General features: G+C 34.4%; 1 protein-coding gene across 2 annotated transcripts in view; it reads left to right on the forward strand.

Moving 5' to 3' along the window:
* LOC133554201 (teashirt homolog 2) overlaps positions 1-4,149 on the forward strand; it is a 168,708-nt gene extending 164,559 nt beyond the window's left edge. For both annotated transcript variants that reach the window (XM_061902658.1, XM_061902657.1), the window contains exon 2: positions 812-4,149. In XM_061902658.1, coding sequence (XP_061758642.1) covers positions 812-3,732 — 2,921 coding nt within the window. In that variant the 3' untranslated portion in view covers positions 3,733-4,149. The remainder of the gene's footprint in view (positions 1-811) is intronic.
* Positions 4,150-24,902: the final 20,753 nt, after the last annotated feature.

A 24,902-nucleotide genomic window follows, 5' to 3' on the forward strand; every position in this document is an offset into this window, starting at 1 on the left:
TAGTACTTTGCCTTGTACATTATACGCACTCGCGTTATCTGACCTCACACTCAACACGCTTCCGGTTTGTCTCGTAGTGGCGATAAGAGGAATGTGTTGGAACTATAATAAGCTGAAGAATCTAGTTTGAAGTATGAGCAAGCAGGCCCATAAAAATAATTATATTATTATTATTATATATAGTTTGAATGCTGTGACGAGACACTGCCTAAGAGGACGGTGGAACCGTTGAAGTGGGTTAAAAAAGGGTTTGAGAAAACCGAGAATTCTGGGAATTCCTGGAATTTTTGTGAATTTGGAAAAATAATAGTTTGAATGTTAAGGATAAGGGGAATGTGTTGAGGGTGGAATGGTTTGAAACGGTTGAAAAATGCGGAAATGGTGGAAGTTTGAAAAACGGCCAATTCATTTTGAATGGGAAAAATGTCCCAGAAAACCTGGAATTCTGGGAAATCTGGAAATGTTTTGAATTCGTCGAGGGAAAGCCCGCGATTCCCGAATAGGCCGAACAGTTTGAAGTTGAAACAGTTTGAATCGGATGAAAAATGTGGACAGTAAAGTGGGCCAAAATCTGGAGAAGAAGAATTTTAGAGTAGAAAAACCATGTGTGAATTAACACAACCAACTCTAGTATTTGTAAACAACAGCTGACATAATTGCAAGTTCTTCTTTTTAATCAGCAGAAGTATCAACAGCACCCTCTGCTGGTAACTTCTAACTATTGCGCACCATTTCATGCCATGGCGCTCAGAAACTCAAAAAATAACCTTAATTATGAAGATCATTAACGTCTCGATGTCTTTCTTTTCAGTGTACATGCCCGACGATGAAGACGCCGCCCTTCAAGACGCCGTCACGGAGGAAGACTGCGAAACCGACGCTCTGACGGAGGAAGAATGCTCGGAGAAGACCAGCCCCAAGGTGTCGGAGGACCGCGAGCTGGACAACAGGAGCAGTAACGGTTACAGCAACCAGAACTCTCCAGCCAGCCTCCTGTCCATCCAGGAGGCGGAGCTAGAGTCGCACCTCAGCGACACGTGTGACAGACTCTCTGACTTCAAGAACTTAGAGGGCCTTCAAGACGATGAGGGTTGCAAGCGCAAGGACGAGACGGGCAGCAGCTTGCAGAAAATGCGTGCGGCGTATGCAAACTTACTCTCGGACTCCTACTGGACGGCAGTGGGGACGGACTTGAAAGCGGGTAAAACCACCAGCAAAGCCAACTGCGACAGCACCAACGGCAGTGCCAAGAGTGACTTCGACTGGCACCAGGACGCGCTGTCCAAGACCCTGCAGCACACGCTGTCCCCGAAGCCCGTGTCCAAACCCAATCTGTTCAGTTCCGTGCACCTGTACCGGCAGAGCAGCAAACCCTGCGGCTCGGTGTTCACGGGCGCCAGTCGCTTCCGCTGTAAGGACTGCAGTGCCGCTTACGACACCTTGGTGGAGCTGACGGTCCACATGAACAAGAGCGGGCACTACCACGACAACAACCACAGCAAAGAAAACACTTCGTCTGCCTCGTCGTCGAAGTCAAGGAAGCGTAGCTTGCAGGATTCGGAAGGGAAGGAAGACGCACAAAAAGTCTTAAAGTGCATGTTCTGTGGTCATTCCTTCGACTCGCTCCAGGATTTGAGTGTCCACATGATCAAAACAAAGCATTACCAAAAAGTGCCTTTAAAAGAGCCAATCCCGGTCCTCACCCCGAAACTGCTGCCACCTGCGAAGAAGCGGGCCTTCGAGAGCGCCAGGCCGTGCTCCCCGGACTCTACCACAGGGGTGGCCGGGTACGGCGACGCCCAGCGAGCAGGTGCTACGTCCAACGGCAACAACAACCGCTACGGCTATCAGAACGGCGCCAGTTACACGTGGCAGTTTGAGACGTGCAAGTCTCAGATCCTAAAGTGCATGGAGTGTGGCAGCTCCCATGAGACCTTGCAGCAGCTCACCACGCACATGATGGTGACGGGACATTTCATCAAAGTCACTAACTCCGCTTCCAAGAAGGGCAAACAGCTGGCGCTCGACCCCTTGGCGGTGGAGAAGATCCAAGGGTTAGCCGAGCCCCCCTCTGAAGCTGACGAAGACAAGATGTCTCCTAAGAACGTCTCCCCTGGACGTAGTGAGGGGGACGCGGAAGAAGGTTCCTTCAAAGCAGACGAAAGTGAAGCGAAAGAGGAAAAGCCGGAGAGCGAAGATCAAAAGACAGGAAACTTTAAGTACCCTTATCTCCGAGAGGAAGATCTAGAACAGGACTCTGGCGGAGGCGGGGACATCCTTAAGTCTTTAGCCAACACAGTGGCGTCGGCTATCAACAAAGCACAAACAGGAACCCCGAGCTGGAGCGCCTACCCGAGCATCCACGCCGCCTATCAGCTTTCTGGCATCATCAACAGCGTCCCCGTCTCTGCGTCCGCGTCACCGCTCACTCAGCTCAAGCCGGCGTTCAACAACCAAAAGCTGCGGCCAATCGCCCCTAAGGGACAGGACCACGAAGCTGCGGACCTGGAATATAAGGACAGCGACGTCAAACAAGATGCGATCGGTGAAGGCAAAGCCGGGCAGGGTCCAAAGCTGGATCTGATGGACACAGACGACAGTGACTGTCAGGAGGACTCTTCCTTCTCGTCAAAGCCTGACGTCAATGCCGGGAATGACGGAAGTGAGGCGGTCAAAGCAAAAATGAGCCCAGATTTTTCTGACGGAGGCAAGACTCTGAGCCCCGACGCTCTGGATCTCCTTGCCGTAAACCCTCTCAGCGCGCTGCAGTCAGTCCTGAACAATCACCTCGGCAAAGCCAATAAGCCCAAGAACTCACGGTTAGAGAAACTATCTTCCCACCCTCACTCCATTTTTGTGAATCAAAAGCCAACGCTAATACTCGCCAACGTTGCGAGGAATAAGCCGAGAAATAGCTTTCTCTTTGCAAGGGACGACCAACCCATAGACCTGACTAAGTCCAAACACAGCAAGCCGAGGCCCTCGCTGCCCGCCAAGTACGCTCTGTCTGACATCGCTGACATGGTCAAAGTTCTCCCCAAAGCCACTACGCCAAAACCCCCCGTAACTTCCAGACTCCCCGCCATGAAACTGGAATCCGACGTCAGGCGCTTCGAGGACGTCTCCGCCGAGGTTTACTCGGTCCACAAGCGCAAGGGCCGCCAGTCCAACTGGAACCCTCGCCACCTTCTCATCCTGCAGGCTCAGTTCGCTTCCAGCCTCTTCCTCACCTCGGAGGGCAAGTACCTGCTGTCCGACCTGGGCCCTCAGGAGCGCATGCACATCTCCAAGTTCACCGGTCTCTCCATGACCACCATAAGCCATTGGCTGGCCAATGTCAAGTACCAGCTGCGCAAAACCGGCGGCACCAAGTTCCTGAAGAACATGGACACGGGGCACCCGGTCTTCTACTGCAACGACTGCGCGTCGCAGTTCAGGTCGCCGGCCGCCTTCATCGCCCACCTGGAGTCGCACCTGGGCTTCCAGATCAAAGACATGTGCAAGATGACCGTGGAACACCACGGCAAGGCGGAGGAGGCGGAGCTCCCCAAGGCGCTCGGCGCCCGGCCGTCCGAGACCACGCTCCCGGACGAGGACGCCGACTCCAAGTTTAAATGCAAGCTGTGCTGTCGGACATTCGCCAGCAATCACGCCGTCAAGCTCCATTTGAGCAAGACGCACAGCAAGTCCCCCGACAACCACTCGCAGTACGTGGAGATGGACAAGGACTAGTTCTGGGCACCCTTTTATTTATAGAACACAAAACACGGGTCGGACATTTCTACTCCCCCTTCCCCCCACGCCCGCGTCGTGTAGTGCGCCTTGTCGATTCCAACCAGCGCTCGAAGAAACTGAAACGCTGACGTTTGCATGACTACTATTTATTATTTCTATCGACTCTACTTTGAAGGCCACGTCACGGGAAATATTCGGAATACACGCCACAAATATTTGGGATCCACACATCCGACACAGCCGGTCGCCATAATAGAGAGAGAGAAAAACAAAATCAAGCACTTTAATAAATGTTTAATCAGCAATTTGGATTCTCCGAAAGAAGCGAAACTATTTAGACGGAAAAATGCAAGAAAACCTGTGATACCTGCACCTTTTTTTACCTGTTCAAAATAAAGACTTAACATTTGATAACAGCTTGTCTTCTCTTTTTAAGCCATTCATTTATGCATTTGTTTACAGGCGCCCCCTAGTGACTTGTGTAAGGTGGTGCAACAGCAAAATGTGTTTGCAGGTAAGAAATGAGATCTACCATCCGTATCAGGAGAGGCTACACCCAAGCCGGGGAAATGTTTTGACTCGGGGACCACATTGAGAGAAAAAATATGTATAAATGATGTGTGCTGGTGTCCCTTTTTTTCCAGGAACACCAATACCAAAAGTCACCATGTCTGATTTATGAACAAGTTATGACACACCACCTCAAAAATGGGATGGAATTTTACCCTTTTTGACTCAATGAGACACCCAAAATGTACATGAAAATAAATAAAGTGGGATTTATTATATTAACTATGAAAGATAAAACACTGAATATTAACAACATATGAACATCGCTTCTCTTCTACGTGGAATTTACAATATTAGCTATGAACAATAAAACACTGAATATTAACAACATATGAACATTGCTTCTCTTTTACGTTGGATTAACAATATTAACTACGAACAATAAAACACTGAATATTAACAACATATGAACATCACTCCTTTTACACCAAATTTACAATATTAACCATGAACAATAAAACATTGATACTCAGTGTTTTATTGTTCATGGTTAATATTGTTAATCCCACATAAAAGAGAAGCAATGTTCATATGTTGTTAATATTCATTGTTTTATTGTTCATAGTTAATATTGTTAATCCCACGTAAAAAGAGAAGCAATGTTCATATGTTGTTAATATATCAACAACATATGAACATCAATCCTCTTTTGCATGGGATTTACAATATTAACTATGAACAACAAAACACTGAATATTAACAACATATGAACATCGCTCCTCTTTTACTTGGGGTATACAATATTAACTATGGACAACACTGAAAATTAACAACATATGAACATCAATCCACTTTTAGGTGGGATTAACATTATTAACTATGAACAATAAAACACTGACTATTAAAAACATATGAACATCGCTCCTCTTTTATGTAGGATTTACAATATAAACTATGAACAAAACACTGAATATTAATAACATATGAACATTTCTTCTCTTTTAGGTGGGATTTACAATATTAACTATGAACAATAAAACACTGAATATTTACAACATATGAACATCGCTCCTCTTTTACGTGGGATTTACAATAATAACTATGAACAATAAATCACTAAATAATAACAACATATGAACATTGCTCCTCTCTTACGTGGGATTTGCAATAGTAACTATGAACAATAAAACACTAAATAAACAACATATGAACATAACTCCTTTTACAAAGGATTTACAATATTAACTATGAACAAAAAAAAATAAATATTAACAACATATTAACATTTCTTCTTTTTTACGTGAGATTCACAATATTAACTATAAACAATAAAACAATGACTATTAACAACATATGAACATTGCTCCTCTTTTACGTGGGATTTACAATATTAACTATGAACAATAAAACACTGAATATTAACAACATATGAACATAACTCCTCTTACGTGGGATTAACAATTTTAACTATAAACAATAAAACACTGAATATTAACGACATATGAACATCGCTCCTCTTTTACGTGGGATTTACAATATTAACTATGAACAGAAAAACAATGAATATTAACAACATATGAACATTTGTTCATTTTTACGGGAGATTTACAATATAAACTCTAAACAATAAAACACTGAATATTAACAAAATATGAACATCAATCCTCTATTACGTGGGATTTACAATATTAACTATGAACAATAAAACACTGAATATTAACAACATATGAACATAACTCCGTTTACGTGGGATTAACAATTTTAACTATAAACAATAAAACACTGAATATTAACAACATATGAACATCGCTCCTCTTTTACGTGAGATTTACATTATTAACTATGAACAACACTGAATATTAACAACATATGAACATCAATCCTCTTTTACGTGGGATTTACAATATTAAATATGAACAAAAAACAATGAATATTAACAACATATGAACATTTGTTCATTTTTACGGGAGATTTACAATATAAACTCTAAACAATAAAACACTGAATATTAACAAAATATGAACATCAATCCTCTATTACGTGGGATTTACAATATTAACTATGAACAATAAAACACTGAATATTAACAACATATGAACATAACTCCGTTTACGTGGGATTAACAATTTTAACTATAAACAATAAAACACTGAATATTAACAACATATGAACATCGCTCCTCTTTTACGTGAGATTTACATTATTAACTATGAACAACACTGAATATTAACAACATATGAACATCAATCCTCTTTTACGTGGGATTTACAATATTAAATATGAACAAAAAACAATGAATATTAACAACATATGAACATTTGTTCTTTTTTACGTGAGATTTACAATATTAACTATAAACAATAACAACATTTGAACATTCCTCCTCTTTTACGAACTATAAAACACTGAATATTAACAACATATGAACATCAATTATCTTTTACGTGGGATTTACAATATTAACTATGAACAAAAAAACGATGAATATTAAATACATATGAACATTTGTTCTTTTTTACGTGAGATTTACGATATTAACTATGAACAATAAAACAATGAATATTAACAACATATGAACATCAGTCCTCTTTCACGTGGGACTAACATTATAAACTATGAACAATAAAACACTGAATATTAACAACAAATGAACATCGCTTCTCATTTACGTGGGATTTTTTACAATATTAACTATAAACAATAAAACACTGAATATTAACAACATATAAACATCAATCCTCTTTTATGTAGGATTTACAATATTAACTATGAACAATAAAACACTGAATATTAACAACATATGAACATCGTTCCTCTTACGTGGGATTAACATTAACTATGAACAATAAAACACTGAATAATAACATATGACCATCACTCCTTTTACGTGGGATTTACAATATTAACTATGAACAATAAAACATTGAATATTAACAACATATGAACATTGCTCCTCTTTTACGTGGGATTAACATTATTAGCTATGAACGCCTTCCGCTCGATTGTACCTCAGATAGGCGCCAGCGCCCCCCGCGACCCTGAAAGGGAATAAACGGTAGAAAATGGATGGATGGATGGAACAATAAAACACTGATTATTACCAACATATTAACATCAATCCTCTATTATGTGGTATTTACAATATTAACTATGAACAATAAAACACTGAATATTAACAACATATGAACATTGCTCCTCTTTTACGTGGGATTAACATTATAAACTATGAACAATAAAACACTGAATGTTAACAACAAATGTCCATCGCTTCTCATTTACGTGGGATTTTTTACAATATTAACTATGATCAATAAAACACTGAATATTAAGAACATATGAATATCAATCCTTTTTTACATGGAATTTACAATATTAACTATGAACAATAAAACACTGAACATTAACAACATATGAACATTGCTTCTCCTTTACGTAGGATTAACATTATTAACTATAAACAATAAAACACTGAATATTAACATATGAACAGCGCTCCTCTTTTAAGTGGGATTTACAATATTAACTATGAACAATAAAACACTGAATAATAACAACATATGAACATTGCTCCTCTTTTACTTGGGATTTACATTATTAATTATGGACAATAAAACACTGAATATTAACAACATATGAACATCAATCCTCTTTTATGTGGGATTTACAATATTAACTATGAACAATAAAACAATCAATATAACAACATATGAACATTTCTTCTCTTTTACGTGGGATTTACATAAACTATGAACAATAAAACAATGAAAATAACAACATATGAAAATCAATCCTTTTTACGTGGGATTTACAATATTAACTATAAACAATAAAACACATAAAATTAACAACATATGAACATAACTCCTTTTACGTGGGATTTACAATATTAACTATGAACAATAAAACAATGAATATTAACAACATATGAACATTTCTTCTCTTTTACGTGAGATTTACAATATTAACTATGAACAAAAAAACACTGAACATTAACATATGAACATCGCTCCTCTTTTATGTGGGATTTACAATATTAATTATAAACAATAAAACACTGAATATTAACAACATATGAACATCAAACCTCTTTTACGTGGGATTTGCAATATTAACTATGAACAATAAAACACTGAATATTAACAACATATGAACATCGCTCCTCTTTTACTTGGGATTTACAATATTAACTATGGACAATAAAACACTGAATATTAACAACATATGAACATTGCTCCTCTTTTATGTGGGATTTACAATATTAACTATGAACAATAAAACACTGAATATTAACAACATACAAACATCACCCCTCTTTTACATGGGATTTACAATATTAACTATGAAAAATAAAACACTGAATAATAACAACATATGAACATTGCTCCTCTTTTACGTGGCATTCACAATATTAACTATGAACAATAAAACACTGAATATTAACAACACATGAACATCAATCCTCTTTTACTTGGGATTTACAGTATTAACTATGAACAATAAAACACTGAATACTAACAACACATGAAAATCAATCCTCTTTTACGTGGGATTTACAATATTAACTATGAACAATAAAACACTGAATATTAACAACATATGAACATTGCTCCTCTTTTATGTGGGATTTACAATATTAACTATGAACAATAAAACACTGAACATTAACAACATATGAACATTGCTCCTCTTTTATGTGGGATTTACATTATTAACTATGAACAATAAAACAATGAATATAACAACATATGAACATTTCTTCTCTTTTATGTGGGATTTACATTAACTATGAACAATAAAACACTGAATATTTACAACATATGAACATCAATCCTCTTTCACGTGGGATTTACTATTGTAACTATTAACAATAAAACACTGAATATTAACAACATATGAACATCAATCCTCTTTTACGTGGGATTTACAATATTAACAATAAACAATAAAACACTGAATATTAACAACATATGAACATTGCTCCTCTTTTACATGGGATTTACAATATTAACTATGAACAATAAAACACTGAATATTAACAACATATGAACATCGCTCCTCTTTTACGTGGGATTAACAATATTATTCATAAACAATAAAATACTGAATATTAACAACATATGAACATCAATCCTCTTTTACGTGGGATTTACATTATTAACTATGAACAATAAAACACTGAATACTAACAACATATGAACATCGCTCCTTTCTTACGTGGGATTAACAATATTATTCATGAACAATAAAATACTGAATATTAACAACACATGAACATCGCTCCTCTTTGACGAGGGATTTACAATATTAACTATGAACAATAAAACAATGAATATTAACAACATATGAAAATTTCTTCTCTTTTACGTGGGATTTACAACATTAACTATGAACAATAAAACACTGAATATTAACAACATACAAACATCACCCTTCTTTTACATGGGATTTACAATATTAACTATGAAAAATAAAACACTGAATAATAACAACATATGAACATCAACCCTCTTTTACATGGGATTTACAATATTATTCATGAACAACAAAACACTGAATATTAACAACATATGAACATCGCTTCTCTTTTTGTGGGATTTACAATATTATTCATGAACAACAAAACACTGAATATTAACAACATATGAACATCAATCCTCTTTTACGTGGGATTTGCAATATTAACTATGAACAATAAAACACTGAATATTAACAACATATGAACATTTCTTCTCTTTTACATGTGATTTACAATATTAACTATGAACAATAAAACACTGAATATTAACAACATATGACCATATTTTACATCTCCAGGTTCCCTGCAGATGTCAAATTTAAGACCATCTTGAAAATAATTAAAGCGTGTTTAACATGCCTGCAACATGTTTCCAAAAAAAGCTGGCACAAGTGGCAAAAAAGACCTAAAGTTTAGGGAATGCTCATCAAACACTTATTTGGAACATTCCACAGGTGAACGGGCTAATTGGGGACAGGTGGGTGCCATTACGCTCCGTAATATCATCAAAATGTTCAGAGAACCCAGACAAATCACTGCAGGTAAGCGGCAAGGCTGAAAACCAACATCGAATGCACGGTACTGCATGAAAAAGCGACATCAGTGTGTAAAAGATATCACCACATGGGCTCAGGAACACATCACAAAACCACTGTACGTAACTACAGTCGGTCGCTACATCTCTAAGTGCAAGTTAAAACTCCACTATGCAAAGCCAAAGCCATTTATCAACAACACCCAGAGACGGCGCCGGTTAGACTTGGCCCGAGCTCGTTTAAGATAGACCGTCTTATTTAAATGAATATAAGTTGAAAAAAGATTTAGAAATTACTGTATTCTGTTTTTATTTACCATTTACACAACGAGAGAGGCTTCGCTACAAGCCTTTAATGACTAATTGTATAAAAATAGGCAAAAAATATAATTTTTTATGCATTTTTTTTTCCGTTAAAATGATCCCATGCTATCGCAAGGTGCATAAATTGAAGATTTGTATATATGCTAACACCTTTTACCATAGGGACTAATTTGGTCCCATTTGAAAAAAATACATATTTTTGATGTATTGCTAACATGCTACATGCTAACGTAATCATGAATATTCCAATAAATTTAAACCGACTATGCCGTTCACTAGACTTAATGAAAAACATGTTTCTTCAGGTGATATGATAACCTAGCACGGTGCAAAAATGTAATACTAGCATATTGCTCACATAACTATGTTAGTGTTATTAACGTAGTGTGATGATAAAATATGTTAGCATGTGGTTTACATAGCTTTACAAATGTTGCTAACCTAGCATGATGTTAACATGTAGCTCATATAGCTAAGATAGTGTTACTAACCTAGCATGATGTTGAAATGTATCGTTTGCATATAGCTCATATAGCTTTGCTAATGTTGCTAACCTAGCATGATGTTAAAATGTAATGTTAACATGTAGCTCTTGTAGCTAACCTAGTGTGTCTAACCCAATATGTTAAAATGTAATGTTAGCATGTAGTTCATATAGCTATGCTAATGTTTCTGACCTAGCATGATGTTAAAATATACAGTCAGCATGTAGTTCATATAGCTATGCTAGTGTTGCTAACCTAGCATGACGTTAAAATGTAATGTTAGCATGTAGCTCACATTGCTAAGCTAGTGTTACTTACCTACCATGAAATTAAAATGTAATGTTAGCATGTAGCTCAAATAGATATGCTAGTGTTACTAACCTAGCATGATGTTAAAATATATCAGTATGTAGGTCATATACCTATAATGGTGTTGCTAACCTAGCATGAAGTTTAAATGTAATGTTAACAGGTAGCTCAAATAGATATGCTAGTGTTGCTAACCAAAGAACGATGTTAAAATATAATGTCAGCATGTAGTCCAAATAGCTATGCTAGTGTTCCTAACTTAGCATGATGTTAAAATGTAATGTTAGCATTTAGCTCACATAGCTATGTTAGTGTTGCTAACCTAGCATGATGTTAAAATGTAAGGTTAGCATGTAGCTTACATAGCTATGCTAGTGTTGCCAGCATAGCATGATAATGGTAAAAAGTAATGTTAGCATGTAGCTCACAAAGCTATGCTAATATTGCTAACCTAACATGATGTTAAAATGTAATGTTAGCATGTAGGTCACATAGTAAAGATAGTGTTACTAACCTAGCATGATGTTGAAATGTAATGTTTGCATGTAGCTCACACAGCTGTGCTAATGTTGCTAACCGAGCATGAAGTTATAATGTAATGTTAGCATGTAGCTCAAATAGATATGCTAGTGTTACTAACCAAAGAATAATGTTAAAATATAAAGTCAGCATGTAGTTCACATAGCTATGCTAGTGTTACTAACTTGGCATGATGTTAAAATTTAATGTTAGCATTTAGCTCACATAGCTATGTTAGTGTCGCTAACCTAGCATGACATTAAAATGTAATGTCAGCATGTAGCTCAAATAGCAATGGTAGTGTTACTAACTTAGCATAATGTTCAAATGTAATGTTAGCATATAGCTCACAAAGCTATGCTAATGTTGCTAACCGAGCACGACGTTAAAATATAATTTTAGCATGTAGCTCACAAAGCTATGCTAGTGTTGCTAACATAAGATGACGTTAAAATGTGATGTTAGCATGTAGCTCACAAAGCTATGCTAGTGTCGCCAACCTAGCATGACGTTAACATGTAATGTTAGCATGTAGCTCACATAGCTATGCTAGTGTTGCTAACTTAGCATGATGTTAAAATGTAATGTTTGTATATAGCTCACGTAGCTATGCTTATGTTACTAACCTACCATGACGTTAAAATGTAATCTTAGCATGTAGCTCAAAGAGATATGCTATTGTTACTAACCTAGCATGACAATAAAATGTAATGTCAGCATGTAGCTCACATAGCTATGCTAGTGTTGCTAACCTAGCATGATGTTAAAATGTAATTTAGCATGTAGCTCACATAGCTATGCTAATGTTGCTAACCGAGCATAACGTCAAAATATAACTTTAGCATGTAGTTCACATAGCTATGCTAATGTTGCTAACCTAGCTTGATGTTAAAATATAATGTTAGCATGTAGCTAACGTTTGTGTCCTCCTGTTCCACTCCCTAAGTGTTTGCTTAAAGCACTTTTGCACCCTCTAAAGTTTAGCATCAATGCTAACACTAACAACAAATGATTGCATACTTTGACTATTACTTAACGCGAATACAAGTACAACAATATTGGACCATTAACCAACAAAGAACGCTTTATTGTTTTTGTTTTTTTCTTTTTGAACACAGACTCAACAAACGCTTGTCGTCTCGCCGGCTAGCTTTGATAGCGGCGGAGGTATCACAGCCGAGAGTGACACCTCGTTAATAGCCTGACATCTTTTTTTTTTTGTTATGCGCCGATCAAGAGATAAATATAAAGTGCGATGACTTGACAGCAGGCGGGGAAAACATTCTATTTTGGAATGACTACATTTATTTTTAAAAATAACTCCGTCATCCGTCATCTCTCTTGTCTGTGACAGATGCTAACTCTTACATAACAGTTGTTGTATAATAATAATAATAATAATAATAATAATAATAATAATAATTAAAGCTGCAAGTAGCGATGAGCGGGATCGACTTTTGCCGGTGTTTCCTGCCTTTACCCATTCAACATATCTTTACCTGCACATTACCTACCTTCCCTGCATCCTGGGGTCACATTGGTGCTTCTTTCAGTCACCCATACACGCTGGTGCTTCCTGCCATCACCCAGACAACATATCTTTACCTGCACATTACCTACCTTCTCTGTATCCTGGAGTCAAACTGGTGCCTCCTTCTTTCATCCAGTCGACATATATTTACCTGCACGGTACCTACCTTCTCTGCATTGTGTGGTCACGAAGGTGCTTCCTGCTTTTAAGCGGCCGTCTTGAGACGGCAGCATCTCTTTGAAGGCTCGTAAAATCAAAACCGGAGCAGTTAGAAAAAGTATTTCGTCAACTTTTAATCAGAAGGGTTCAATCTCTCTCCTGTGCGGGTTTGAAGCCGACACAACGAACGCGCTCAGAGGAGATAATGCTTGAAAAAAGGTGACGGGTTTTTACAAAACGTTTGTTTTGAAGGGGTAATTGCCAACTTCCTGTTGATTTTTACTGAAGGATGTCAACTGATATAATGTAGGTCTAAGTGAGACCTACATAGAGGTTTTTGTTTCATGTCTCTATGACATTCCTACCGGAAGTTACAAGCAGTTTTGTCTGTGTTTTCTTCCCAAGAGCAGTTTTGTCAGTGTTTTATTCCTAGGGGGCGCTAGAGCGCAATTTTGAGTTTTGGGGTTTGTTTTTTTTCATTAGATCGCAATTTTTACCAGTCCTGATGTGTGTGTCCAGTTTGGTGAAATTTGAAGCATTTTAATTACAGCTCAAAGAGGCAAAAATGAAATTTTTTTAGGAAACTTTTGTTTTGAAGGGGTGTTTGCCAACTTCCTGTTGATTTTTGCTGAAGAATGTAAGTTTATGAGTCTAAGTGAGACCTACTTAGAGGTTTTTGTTTCATGTCTCTACTACATTCCTACATTCTAAATTATGAATGAGTTGAAATGGTTGGTGTTGGAATTTTTGAAATCGGTTGAGAAATGTGGAAGTAGTAACGTTTTTAATTGAGAAATTATATAACAGAATTCCTGGAATTTTAGCAAAACTGGGAATTTTTCCAGTTCAAAAAACAACTTTGCTGTTTAAGAGGAATGTTTTGACAGTGGAAGGGTGAAAAATGTGGAAGGAGTAGTCAACAGAAAAAAGGCCGGAAAATGCGTTTGAAAAATTTGAAATTCTGGGAGTTCCTGGAATTTTTGGGAATTTGTAAAAATAATAGTTTGAACTTCCAGGATGAGTGAAATATGTTGAAGGTGGAATGGTTTGAATTGGTTGAAAAATGTGGAAATGGTGGAAGTTTGAAAAATGGCCAATTCATTCTGAATGGGAAAAATGTCCCGGAAAACCGAGAATTCTGGGAAATCTGGGAATTTTTGGGACTTTGTCAAGAGAAAACTTGCGATTCCTAAATAGGCTGAACAGTTTGAAGTTGGAACGGTTTGAATCGGATAAAAAAAAATGTGGGAACTGTGGAACTTTGAAACAGGCCCAATTTATGTAAATTGGAATTTCATCAAAATTTAGGAATTCCTGGAAAATTTTATTTTTTGGGAAAAGATTAAAAGACTTGAATGTTCTGAATGAGTTGAAATGGTTGGTGTTGGAATTTTTCAAATCGGTTGAGAAATGTTGAAGTAGTGATGTTTTTAATTGAGAAATGGTATTACGGAATTCCAGGAATTTTAGCAAAACTGGGAATTTTTCCAGTTCAAAAAACATTTTTCCTGATTAGGAGGAATGTTTTGATGGTGGAATGGTTGAAAATGGTGGAAAAATGTGGGAGGAGTCGCCGCCAGAAAAAAGGTTGCAAAATTGTTTGAAAAATTAAGAATTCGGAGAATTCTTGGAATTTTTTTGAATTTGAATAAAAATAATTGTTCGAATTCCCAGGATGAGTGGAATGTGTTGAAGGTGGAATGGTTTGAATCGCTTGAAAAATGTGGAAATGGTGGACGTTTGAAAAATGGCCAATTCATTTTGAATGGGAAAAATGTCTCGGAAAACCGAGAATTCTGGAAAATTTTGAGGATTTTTTAAGGGAAATCCCACGATGAAAGAAATGTGGGAATTGTGGAACTTTGAAACATGTCAGAGTAATTTCAGGAAGAGCGGGAATTTTTTGAAAAATATTAAAAGACTTAAATGTTCTGAAGGATTTGAAATGGTTGGTGTTGAAATTTTTCAAATCGGTTGAGAAATGTGGAAGAAGTAACAATTTTAATTGAGAAATGGTATTATGGAATTCCTGGAATTTCAGGAAAACTGGGAGTTGTTCCAGATAATAAAACACATTTCCTGATTAAGAGGAATTTTTTGACGGTGGAATGGTTGAAGTGGATTGAAAAATGTGAAAAGAGTAGTCAACAGAAAAAAGTCTGGAAAATGCATTCGAAAAATTAGGAATTCTGGAAAATCATGGAATTTTTGGGAAATTGACAAAAGTATCGTTTGAATTTCCAGGATGAGAGGAATGCGTTGAAGGTGGAATGGTTTGAATCGGTTGAAAATGTGGAAATGGTGGAAGTTTTAAAAATGGCCAATTCATTTTGAAAGGGAAAAAAATTACCCGAAAACTGGGAAATCTGGTAATTTTTGGGGATTTTTCAACATAAGCCCACAATTCCCGAATAAACTGAACAATTTAAAACTGGAACGGTTTGAATCGGATGAAAAATATGGAAGGTAGAGGGCGCCAAAATCTGGATAACAACTAATATAAAAGATCCACACAATTGTATACAATTAAACACATTTAAGTCCATTTTTTGTTTGTTTTTAAGCACAAAATTTGCTTATTTTTGCCATTAAGCCCGGACAGTTGTTTTTGGAACTGGAAAAATTTCCAGTTTTTACTCGAAATTCCAGGAATTTTGTTATACCATTTCTCAGTTAAAATGTTACTTCTTCAACATTTCTTTACCGATTTGAAAAATTTCAACACCGACCATTTCAACTCATTCAGAACATTCAATTCTTTTAATGTTTTCCACAAAATTCCCGCTTTTCCCGAAATTCACAAATTTCTATGAAATTCCAATTTACATGAATTGGACCTGTTTCAAAGTTCCACAATTCCCACATTTTTTATCCAATTCAAACTGTTCAGCTAGTTTAGGAATCGCAGGCTTTTTCTTGACAAATTCCCAAAAATTCCCAGATTTCCCAGAATTCTCGGTTTTCAGGAACATATTCCCATTTAAAATGAATTGGCCTTTTTTTCAAACTGACACCATTTCCACATTTTTCAACAGATTCAAACCATTCCACCTTCAACACATTCCACTCTTCCTGGAAATTATAAATATAGTTTTTCCAGGTTCATAAAAATTCCAAAAAATTCCCAGAATTCCTAATTTTTCAAATTAATTTTCCAGCCTTTTTTCTTTTGACTATTCCTTCAACATTTTTTAACCCACTTCAACCCTTCCACCGTCAAAACATTCCTCTCAATCAGCAAAGTTGTTTTTTGAACTGGAAAAATTCCCAGTTTTTTCCCAAAATTCCACAAATTTTGTCATGCCAATTCTCAATTAAAATTGTTACTACTTCAACATTTCTCAACCGATTTGAAAAATTACAACACCAACCATTTCAACTCATTCAGAATATTCAATTCTTTTAATATTTTCCACAAAAATTCCCGCTTTTCCCGATATTCCCAAATGTCTATGAAATTCCAATTTACATTAATTGGACCTGTTTCAAAGTTCCACAATTCCCACATTTTTGATCCAATTCAAACCGTTCCAACTTCAAACTGTTCAGCCAGTTTAGGAATCGCTGGCTTTTTCTTGACAAATTCCAACAAATTCCTGGATTTCCCAGAATTCTCGGTTTTCCGTAACATTTTTCCCATTTAAAATGAATTGGCCATTTTTCAAACTGACACCATTTCCACATTTTTCAACCGATTCAAACCATTCCACCTTCAACACATTCCACTCTTCCTGGAAATTATGAATATAGTTTTTCCAGGTTCATAAAAATTCAAAAAATTCCCAGAATTCCTCATTTTTCTAATTAATTTTCCAGCCTTTTTTCTTTTGACTACTCCTTCAACATTTTTTAACCCACTTCAACCCTTCCACTGTCAAAACATTCCTCTCAATCAGCAAAGTTGTTTTTTGAACTGGAAAAATGCCCAGTTTTTACCCGAAATTCCACGAATTTTGTCACGCCATTTCTCAATTAAAATTGTTACTACTTCAACATTTCTCAACCGATTTGAAAAAATTCCAACACCAACCATTTCAACTCAATCAGGACATTCAAGTCTTAATATTTTTCACACTATTCCCGCTTTTCCCGATATTCCCAAATGTCTATGAAATTCCAATTTACATGAATTGGACCTGTTTCAAAGTTCCACAATTCCCACATTTTTGATCCAATTCAAACCGTTCCAACTTCAAACTGTTCAGCCTATTTAGGAATCGCTGGCTTTTTCTTGACAAATTCAAAAAAATTCCCAGATTTCCCGCAATTCTTGGTTTTCCTGAACATTTTTCCCATTCAAAATGAAATGGTCCTTTTTCATATTGACACCATTTTCACATTTTTCAACCAATTCAAACCATTCCACCTTCAAAAAATTCCACTCTTCTTGGAAATTATAAATATAGTTTTTCCAGGTTCAAAAAAATTCCAAGAATTCCCAGAATTCCTAATGTTTCAAATGCATTTTCCAGCATTTTTCTTCTGACTACTCTTTCAACATTTTTCAGCCCACTCCAACCCTTCCACCGTCAAAACATTCTTCTTAATCAGCAAAGTTGTTTTTTGAACTGGAAAACTTCCCAGTTTTTACCCGAAATTCCAGGAATTCCGTCATGCCATTTCTCAATTAAAATTGTTACTACTTCAACATTTCTCAACCGATTTGAAAAATTCCAACACCAACCATTTCAACTCATTCAGAACATTCAATTCTTTTAATATTTTCCACAAAATTCCCACTTTTCCTGATATTCCCAAATGTCTATGAAATTCCAATTTACATGAATTGGGCCTGTTTCAAAGTTCCACAATTCCCACATTTATTATCCAATTCAAACCGTTCCTACTTCAAACTGTTCAACCTATTTAGGAATTGCGGGATTTTTCTTGACAAATTCAAACAAATTTCCGGATTTCCCAGAATTCTTGGTTTTCCGGAACATTTTTCCCATTTAAAATGAATCGGCCGTTTTTCAAACTGACACCATTTCCACATTTTTCAACCGATTCAAACCATTCCACCTCCAACACAGTCCACTCTTCCTGGAAATTATAAATATAGTTTTTCCAGGTTCATAAAAATTCCAAGAATTCCCAGAATTCCTCATTTTTCAAATTAATTTTCCAGCCTTTTTTCTTTTGACTACTCCTTCAACATTTTTCAACCCACTTCAACCCTTCCACTGTCAAAACATTCCTCTCAATCAGCAAAGTTGTTTTTTGAACTGGAAAAATTCCCAGTTTTTACCCGAAATTCCACAAATTTTGTCACGCCATTTCTCAATTAAAATTGTTACTACTTCAACATTTTTCAACCGATTTGAAAAATTCCAACACCAACCATTTCAACTCATTCAGAACATTCAAGTCTTTTAATATTTTCAACAAAATTCCCGCTTTTCCCGATATTCCCAAATGTCCATTAAATTCCAATTTACATGAATCGGACCTGATTCAAAGTTCCACAATTCCCACATTTTTTATCCAATTCAAACCGTTCCAACTTCAAACTGTTAAGCCAATTTAGGAATCGCTGGCTTTTTCTTGACAAATTCCAACAAATTCCTGGATTTCCCAGAATTCTCGGTTTTCCGGAACATTTCCCCCATTTAAAATGAATCGGCCGTTTTTCAAACTGCCACCATTTCCACATTTTTCAACCGATTCAAACCATTCCACCTTCAACACATTCCACTCTTCCTGGAAATTATAAATATCGTTTTTCCAGGTTCATAAAAATTCCAAGAGTTCCTAATTTTTCAAATGAATTTTCCAGCCTTTTTTCTTCTGACTACTCCAACATTTTTCAGCCGACTTCAACCCTTCCACCGTCAAAACATTCCTCTCAATCAGCAAAGTTATTTTTTGAACTGGAAAAATTCCCAGTTTTTACCCGAAATTCCACGAATTTTGTCACGCCACTTCTCAATTAAAATTGTTACTAATTTGACATTTCTCAACCGATTTGAAAAATTCCAACACCAACCATTTCAACTCATTCAGAACATTCAAGTCTTTTAATATTTTCCACAAAATTCCCGCTTTTCCTGATATTCCCAAATGTCCATTAAATTCCAATTTACATGAATCGGACCTGTTTCAAAGTTCCACAATTCCCACATTTTGTATCCAATTCAAACCGTTCCAACTTCAAACTGTTAAGCCAATTTAGGAATCGCTGGCTTTTTCTTGACAAATTCCAACAAATTCCTGGATTTCCCAGAATTCTCGGTTTTTCGGAACATTTCCCCCATTTAAAATGAATCGGCCGTTTTTCAAACTGCCACCATTTCCACATTTTTCAACCGATTCAAACCATTCCACCTTCAACACATTCCACTCTTCCTGGAAATTATAAATATCGTTTTTCCAGGTTCATAAAAATTCCAAGAGTTCCTAATTTTTCAAATGAATTTTCCAGCCTTTTTTCTTCTGACTACTCCAACATTTTTCAGCCGACTTCAACCCTTCAACCGTCAAAACATTCCTCTCAATCAGCAAAGTTATTTTTTGAACTGGAAAAATTCCCAGTTTTTACCCGAAATTCCACGAATTTTGTCACGCCACTTCTCAATTAAAATTGTTACTAATTTGACATTTCTCAACCGATTTGAAAAATTCCAACACCAACCATTTCAACTCATTCAGAACATTCGATTCTTTAAATATTTTCCACAAAATTCCCACTTTTCCCGATATTCCCAAATATCTCTGAAATTCCAATTTACACGAATTGGACCTGTTTCAAAGTTCCACAATTCCCACATTGTTTATCCGATTCAAACCGTTCCAACTTCAAACTGTTCAGCCAATTTAGGAATCGCTGGCTTTTTCTTGACAAATTCCATCAAATTCCCGGATTTCCCAGAATTCTCGGTTTTCCGGAACATTTCCCCCATTTAAAATGAATTGGCCATTTTTCAAACTGCCACCATTTCCACATTTTTCAACCGTTTCAAACCATTCCACCACACGCCTGGATTTAATCCTGCTCCTTTCGGAGCGGCTGTGATTAATAAGATAGAAATGAAGGAAGGGATACTTGATAAATGGCCGGGCTTTCATATTCATGATGTCCGATGAATATGCACAACCTTTACTTGAGTGATTAAACGTATTCCATTCATCACACGTTTTGTGCTTAATTAGCATATTTCAGCCAGAAGCCATTAAGGGAGCACCTGTTTTGGGAAATATGAGATCGTGTATGCAGATGATCCGTCTCCAGATATCATTACTTCCATGCCGAGATGAAACATGAGGACGATATCGATGCATGAAGATATCAGCTGCACAGTTTTAAGCCAATGCCGCGTCACAATTTATTTTAAGAACACACAAAAATTCAGTATTTTTTTGCTGATGTCAACATCTTTGACGGTCCGCGTGTTTTCATATTTCTCTCTATCATTTGCTTGAGTTCCATCAACTTGGTTCTCCATCAACCAGGGTAATAAGGTGCTTGCTAAAACAGTGATTAGCATATATTTGGCGAGCTGGTGCTCCCTTGATGAAGGAATTACAAATAAAACCAGCCTAATATGTGTATAAATCAATATCCAAACATAGTTTGCAATAAAAGTTGTGATTTAAAATTATTTTTAAATCATTATGTTTAATTCATGTCAAACCAATTTCGGTTTAATATTCAACTATTTATTTTTTTATTTATTTTTTTACAATGGAAATACTGATTTACAATGTTGTTTGAAATTTTTTTACGAAGTAATAAAATTAAGAAATTGGATTATAAAAAATCTAATTGATTTTTATCCATTTCTTTATGGAACTAATTAAATATGGCGGCATTCATTTTATACTTGTACAAAATATAAACGAAAGTTACATTAAAATATGTTTTATATAAGATGATATTTTTAAATTAATAAGAAAAAATTACGCATTTAAAATATTTTAAATATTTGTAATTAGTTGTTTTTGTATCATTATACACTTACTATACATACGTATATACACACACACACACACACACACACACACATATATATATAATAAAAGCTCTATGAAAATGTATTTACAAAGTTGTGTGTGTTTTTAAAACTTTAATTTTATTATTAACATTTTATTTAAAAATAAAAAACGTGTATTTTATTATTAACATTTTATTAAAAAATTAAATAAAATGGAATATTCTCACTTTACAACAACAACTTGGTAAATACATTTTCATGTATTCAACTTTATTATGTTTGTATAATATATAAAATGTTATAATGGTATATATTTACATGCATATATAAATATATATATTTTAAAAAATATTTTAATCAATTTGATTTTAATTAATTCTAAATATTTTAGCTAATTCACATTGTATGTTCTACCTCAACAACAACCTACAGCTTGTCAAAAGTATTTTCATACAACTTAATATAATATTTTCAAAAAGTATTTGCAAGCATATAATTCAAACATTTTAACTAGTTGCACTCTTAAAATAGTTTATTAACATTTGTCTATGTAATTAAAATCCAACGGTATAAAGTTATATCAAATTGTATTCATCAAGCTGCACATTGTGGCAAAGTGAAAACATTTAAAATGATTTTTGATGTGAGAAAAACATATGTAAAATACATTAAAACTTCTACCTAAAATCCAACAGTATAAAGTTATATAAAAATGTATTTACCAAGCTGAACGTTGTTGCAAAGTGAAAAACATTTAAATTGGTATTTATTGTGAGAAAAATATGTCAAATAGATTTTTACATTTTAACTAGTTGCACTCTTAAAATATTGCAGATAACATTTTTAAAATTACTTAAAATCAAACAGCATAAAGTTACATAAAAATGTATTTATCAAGCCGCACGTTGTTGCAAAGTGAAAACATTTAAAATGGTCTTTAATGTTAGAAAAATATCTAAAATACATTAAAACAATTTAACTAGTTGCACTCTTAAAATATTTTAACCTTTTTAAAAGTACTTAAAATCTAACAGTATAAAGTTATATAAACATTTTTACCAAGCTGCACGTTGTTGCAAAGTAAAAACATTTAAAATAGTCTTTAATGTTAGAAAAATATGTAAAATACATTTAAACAGTTTAAATAGTAGCACTGTTAAAATATTTTAACATTTTCAAAAGTACTTAAAATCCAACAGTATAAAGTTGTATAAAAATGTATTTACCAAGCTGCACGTTGTTGCAAAATGAAAACATGTAAAATCTTATTTAATGTTAGAAAAATATGTAAAATACATCAAAACAATTTAACTAGTTGCACTCTTAAAATATTTTAACATTTTTAAAAGCACTTAAAATCCAACAGTGTAAAATTATATAAACATATATTTACCAAGCTGCACATTTGTGCAAAGCGAAGACTTTTAAAATGGTATTTAATGTTAGAAAAATATGTAAAATAAATATTTTCATTTGAACAAGTTGCACCCTTAAAATATTTTAAATAAAATGTTTAAAACTACTTAAAATCCAACAGTATAAAGTTATATACACATGTATTCACCAAGCTGTATGTTGTTGCAAAGTGAAAACATTTAAAATGGCCTTTAATGTGAGAAAAATATGTAAATACATTAAAACAAAAGTACTAAAATCCAAAAGTATAAAGTTGTGTAAAAATGTATTTATCAAGCTGCACATTTTTGCAAAGTGAAGTCTTTTAAAATGGTATTTAATGTTAGAAAAATATGTAAAATAAATATTTACATTTGAACAAGTTGCACCCTTAAAATATTTTTTATAAAAATTTTTAAAACTACTTCAAATCCAACAGTATAAAGTTATATACAAATGTATTCATCAAGCTGTATGTTGTTGATAAGCGAAGACTTTTAAAATGGTCTTTAATGTGAGAAAAAAAGATGTAAAAATTACTTAAAATCCAACAGTATAAAGTTATATAAACATATATTTACCAAGCTGCACACTTGTGCAAAGTGAAGTCTTTTAAAATGGTATTTAATGTTAGAAAAATATGTAAAATAAATATTTACATTTGAACAAGTTGCACCCCTAAAATATTTTAAATAACATTTTTAAAACTACTTAAAATCCAACAGTATAAAGTTATATACAAATGTATTCACCAAGCTGTATGTTGTTACAAAGGGAAAACATTTAAAATGGCCTTTAATGTGAGAAAAATATGTAAATACATTCAAACAATTTAACTAGTCGCACTCTTAAAATATTCAAACATTTTCAAAAGTACTAAAATCCAAAAGTATAAAGTTGTGTAAAAATGTATTTATCAAGCTGCACATTTTTGCCAAGTGAAGACATTTAAAATGGTCTTTAATTTTAGAAAATATGTAAAAAAATATTGAAACAATTTAACTAGTAGCACTGTTAAAATATTTTAACATTTTTAAAAGTACTTAAAATCCAACAGTATAAAGCTGTATAAAAATGTATTTACCAAGCTGCAAGTTGTTGCAAAATGAAAACATGTGAAATGGTATATAATGTTAGAAAAATATGTAAAATACATTAAAACTATTTAACTAGTTGCACTCTTAAAATATTTTAACATTTTTAAAAGTACTTAACATCCAACAGTATAAAGATATATAAACATATATTTACCAAGCTGCACATTTGTGCAAAGCGAAGACTTTTAAAATGGTATCTAATGTTAGAAAAATATGTAAAATAAATATTTACATTTGAACAAGTTGCCTCTTTAAAATATTTTTTATAAACATGTTAAAACTACTTCAAAGCCAACAGTATAAAGTTATATACAAATGTATTCACCAAGCTGTATGTTGTTGCAAAGTGAAGACTTTTAAAATGGTCTTTGATGTGAGAAAAAAAGATGTAAAAATTACTTAAAATCCAACAGTATAAAGTTATATAAACATATATTTACCAAGCTGCACAATTGTGCAAAGTGAAGACTTTTAAAATGGTATTTAATGTTAGAAAAATATGTAAAATAAATATTTACATTTTAACAAGTTGCACCCTTAAAATATTTTGAATACTATTTTAAAAACTACTTAAAATCCAACAGTATAAAGCTGTATGTTGTTGCAAAGTGAAAACATTTAAAATGGCCTTTAATGTGAGAAAAATGTGTAAATACATTTAAACAATTTAACTAGTCGCACTCTTAAAATATTCAAACATTTTTAAAAGTACTAAAATCAAAAAGTATAAAGTTGTGTAAAAATGTATTTATCAAGCTGCACATTTTTGCAAAGTGAAGACATTTAAAATGGTCTTTAATTTTAGAAAATATGTAAAAAATATTAAAACAATTTAATGAGTAGCACTGTTAAAATAT

This window comes from Nerophis ophidion, linkage group LG06 (assembly GCF_033978795.1).
Source record: "Nerophis ophidion isolate RoL-2023_Sa linkage group LG06, RoL_Noph_v1.0, whole genome shotgun sequence".
In the NCBI taxonomy this organism is placed as follows: Eukaryota; Metazoa; Chordata; class Actinopteri; order Syngnathiformes; family Syngnathidae; genus Nerophis; species Nerophis ophidion.